Below are 3271 nucleotides of genomic sequence, written 5' to 3' on the forward strand. Positions count from 1 at the left end.
ACAAAACAAAAAAGTTTTATAAATAAACAAACAAGTAACGAAAAAAACCCAAAAACCCAACCCAACAAACCCGCGAGAATATCTACAAAAACTTTTAAGTGTTCTTTTGGATTTGTCTTAGTACATGACTAATAAATGAGAACTGTTTCCTCATCAACTTCGAGTTAATTAGTCAATAAAAAGCTTTCGCAAGAAGCGATCCGTGACTGAAATCGTATCGGTTCCGCGCGGTATAAAAGTTGGCATCACCTACAACTTTGTGTGTTTATTATTGGCATTTTTTTCTTTCCGCCGCCGTTTCCCCCCTTTCTCTCTTTCTCTTTCTCCTCTTTTGCAAATAAACGCTCTTTGTCTCTTGGGTGAATGATAAATACTGTACAAAAAGTCTCGATAAAACACAGAAGTTCAGTCTAAAACTAGTTTCATAAACTAGTCCTTCTAAAAAAAAAAAAAAGGTGATTAAAGCAACCGTTACCTTTTTTCTCTCTCGTTATTATTATTATTATTTATTATTATTATTACAAGAACATCAAAACATTTCTGTACAAAAAGGAAGGAAGAAAGAAAAATAAAAGAGAGAGGCGGGGGAGGGCGGGAGGGAAGGGGCGCGAGGGGCAAAAATAAGAGGGGGGAAGGTGGGAGCGGGGCAGGAGCGGCGCGGGGCCGGGGCTGAGCGTGCGGCGGCAGCGGCGGGCGCGCAGTCCTGCAGGCCGGCCCGGGGCCGGGGCCCGCGTCCCTGCCTGCCTCCGGCGCTCCGAGCTGGCGGGGGGCTCAGATATGCGTCAAGGGCACGGTGCCGTTCACACCCGTGCTGGCGCTCTGGTAGTGCTGGGGCAGGGAGTGGAGCCGGCTCTGGGCGGCAGCGGCCGCCGGATCCCCGCCTTCCCCGGCCGGTAAGTACATGCTGATCATCTCCCGCAGGTCCCCGGGGCACGGGGCCCGCGAGTGCGAGGTGACGGGCGGGCTCACGCTGGGCTCCGACTTCACCAGCGAGCCCAGGGCGCCCAGCGCACCCGAGGAGGCGGCCGCCGCCGCCGCCGCTGCCGCCGCCGCCGCCGCCGAGTTCTGGTGGGGCTGGGAGCCGTAGGGCAGGGCGCCGTAGCCCGAGGGCGAGGCGCTCATGTAGCCCTGCGAGTTGGAGATGGGGCTGTACTGCAGGGCGCCCATGTCGTAGCGGTGCATGGGCTGCGGGTTGTGCGGGTGGTGCGGGTGATGCGGGTGCGGGTGGTGCGGGTGTCCCCCGCTGCCCGGGTGCTGGCTGTAGGCGAGCTGCGCCTCCTGCATCATCGCCGCCGCCGCCGCCGCCGCAGCCACCGAGCCCGGGTAGGCGCCGTTGGCCCAGCCGTTCATGTGCGCGTAGCCGCCGCTGGCCGTGCCGCCGGGGCTCTCCAGCCGCTGCCCGACGCCGCCCGGGCTGACGCCGACGCCCATGCCCACGCCGACGCCGGCCGGGCCTCCCCCGGCAGAGCCGGCGCTCAGCAGCCCCCCGGCCAGCGAGTACTTGTCCTTCTTGAGCAGGGTCTTGGTCTTCCGCCGCGGCCGGTATTTATAATCCGGGTGCTCCTTCATGTGCAGCGCCCGCAGCCGCTTCGCCTCGTCGATGAACGGTCTCTTCTCGGCCTCCGACATGACTTTCCACTCGGCCCCCAGGCGCTTGCTGATCTCCGAGTTGTGCATTTTGGGGTTCTCCTGGGCCATCTTCCGCCGCTGGCCCCGCGACCACACCATGAAGGCGTTCATGGGTCTCTTGACCCGGTCCTGGTTCGCTTTGTTTCCCCCGCCGCCGCCACCGCCTCCGCCGCCTCCCGCTCCGGTCTGCCCCGAAAGGTTCGTGGGGGCCTGGGCTCCGCCAGGGGAGTGCAAGTCCGTCTCCATCATCATGCTGTACATTCAAATAGCTTTTTTATTTTCCACCGGTGCCAGACGTGAAAAATGAATCAAACATAGAGGAGCCCGGGAGGATGGGGATCGAGCGAGGCGAAACCCGTTTGTATCTAGGTAGCGACCGCCGTGCGAAAAAAAAAAAAAAAAAAAAAAAAAAAAAAAAAAAAAAAAAAAAGAGGAGGAGAAGAAAACCGCGAGGAGAGCGATCGGCGACCCTGCCGGCGAAAAAAACTTTCTCCCTTTCGCAAATCACTTTCGGGGCTCGGCGGCGACGGGGGTTCGAGCTGCTCAAACAGGTGCACGGCAAACTTGCTGCTTCACTTGGCGCGGCGGGAGGAGTGTGCGGAGCCGTCGGCGGTGTCCTCCGCTCGCCGGCGCTCCCCGGCAGACGCGCGCACACCCCTCCGCTCCCGCTCTTATCCTTAACGGAGCTATTTTTTTTTTGTTCTTTGCTGCTAACTTGGAGAGAGAGAGAGGGAGGGAGGGGAGGGAGCGTGTGTGACTTGCATCCGCTGATCGCAGGTGAACGGAGAAGGAGAGAGGAGAACCCACCGCCACGCGAAAAGGAGGCGGAAAAAAAAAAAAAAGTATTTCAACGTTAACTGAAAAAAAAAAAAAAAAAAAAAAAAAAAAGCAGGAGGAGGATCGGGGGAGGGAGGGGGTGGGGGAAGGAGCCCAACCAAAACACGCGCCGAGCCCGGCGGCCGGGGCGCGGCGGCACGGCAATTTGCTGGCGGTGGTCTCCCTCCCGCGGCCCGGGCGGGACGGGCCGGCAGGGCCGGGACGGGACGGGCCGGGGCCGCGCGGGAGGAGGAGCCGCGGGCGAGCGGCGCCGCAGCCATACGGCGCGCGCCCGGCCCGCCTTAAATCGCCTGGCGGCGGCCAATGGGGGCGCGCCGGCGGGCGCTCATCTGCATATGGCGCGCGCCGAGCCGTGACGTGCGCCGGGGCGCGCCGCGCTGGCGGGGGGGTGGGGGGGAAGCGGGCGGAGGGGCCGCGGCCACCGACGGTGCCCCCGGGCAGGGACACCCCCGGACAACGCCGGGCACCCCCCCCGGGATCACCGCAGCGAGCCCCTGGAGCCGCGGGCCGCCCCGTCCCCGCCGGGCGCGCCCCTCACTGCCGTCGAGCAGTATTTCGGGGGGCTGAGGCGCCCCAGGCTGTCCGCCCCGCTGCCGCAGCCGTGCGAGCGGCAAGGAAACGCTACTTTCCCGCGGGACTTCGTTCTAGAGGTTTCTCCGGAGCCCCCTCAGACGTCTCTCCCAGCTGTTAAAACTGCTCCCAGGCCCAGACATGTGGAAGAGACTGGACGCAGTCGTTTCTCACTTAGTCCTAGGGGAGTTAAAAGCACCTGCGACTAAAGAAGGTACACGGAAACATGTTAACT

The 3271-nt window shown here is 61.6% G+C and overlaps 1 protein-coding gene across 1 annotated transcript; it reads right to left on the minus strand.

Annotated features, from left to right (window-relative positions):
• Window positions 1-471: 471 nt before the first annotated feature.
• Window positions 472-2684, minus strand: SOX1 (SRY-box transcription factor 1). The gene has a single exon (XM_079303334.1). The coding sequence runs from the start codon at window positions 1888-1890 to the stop codon at window positions 772-774; it is 1119 nt and encodes a 372-aa protein (XP_079159460.1). The 5' UTR covers window positions 1891-2684; the 3' UTR covers window positions 472-771.
• Window positions 2685-3271: the final 587 nt, after the last annotated feature.

This window comes from Erithacus rubecula (assembly GCF_903797595.1).
Source record: "Erithacus rubecula genome assembly, chromosome: 1".
NCBI classification, from domain to species: domain Eukaryota; kingdom Metazoa; phylum Chordata; class Aves; order Passeriformes; family Muscicapidae; genus Erithacus; species Erithacus rubecula.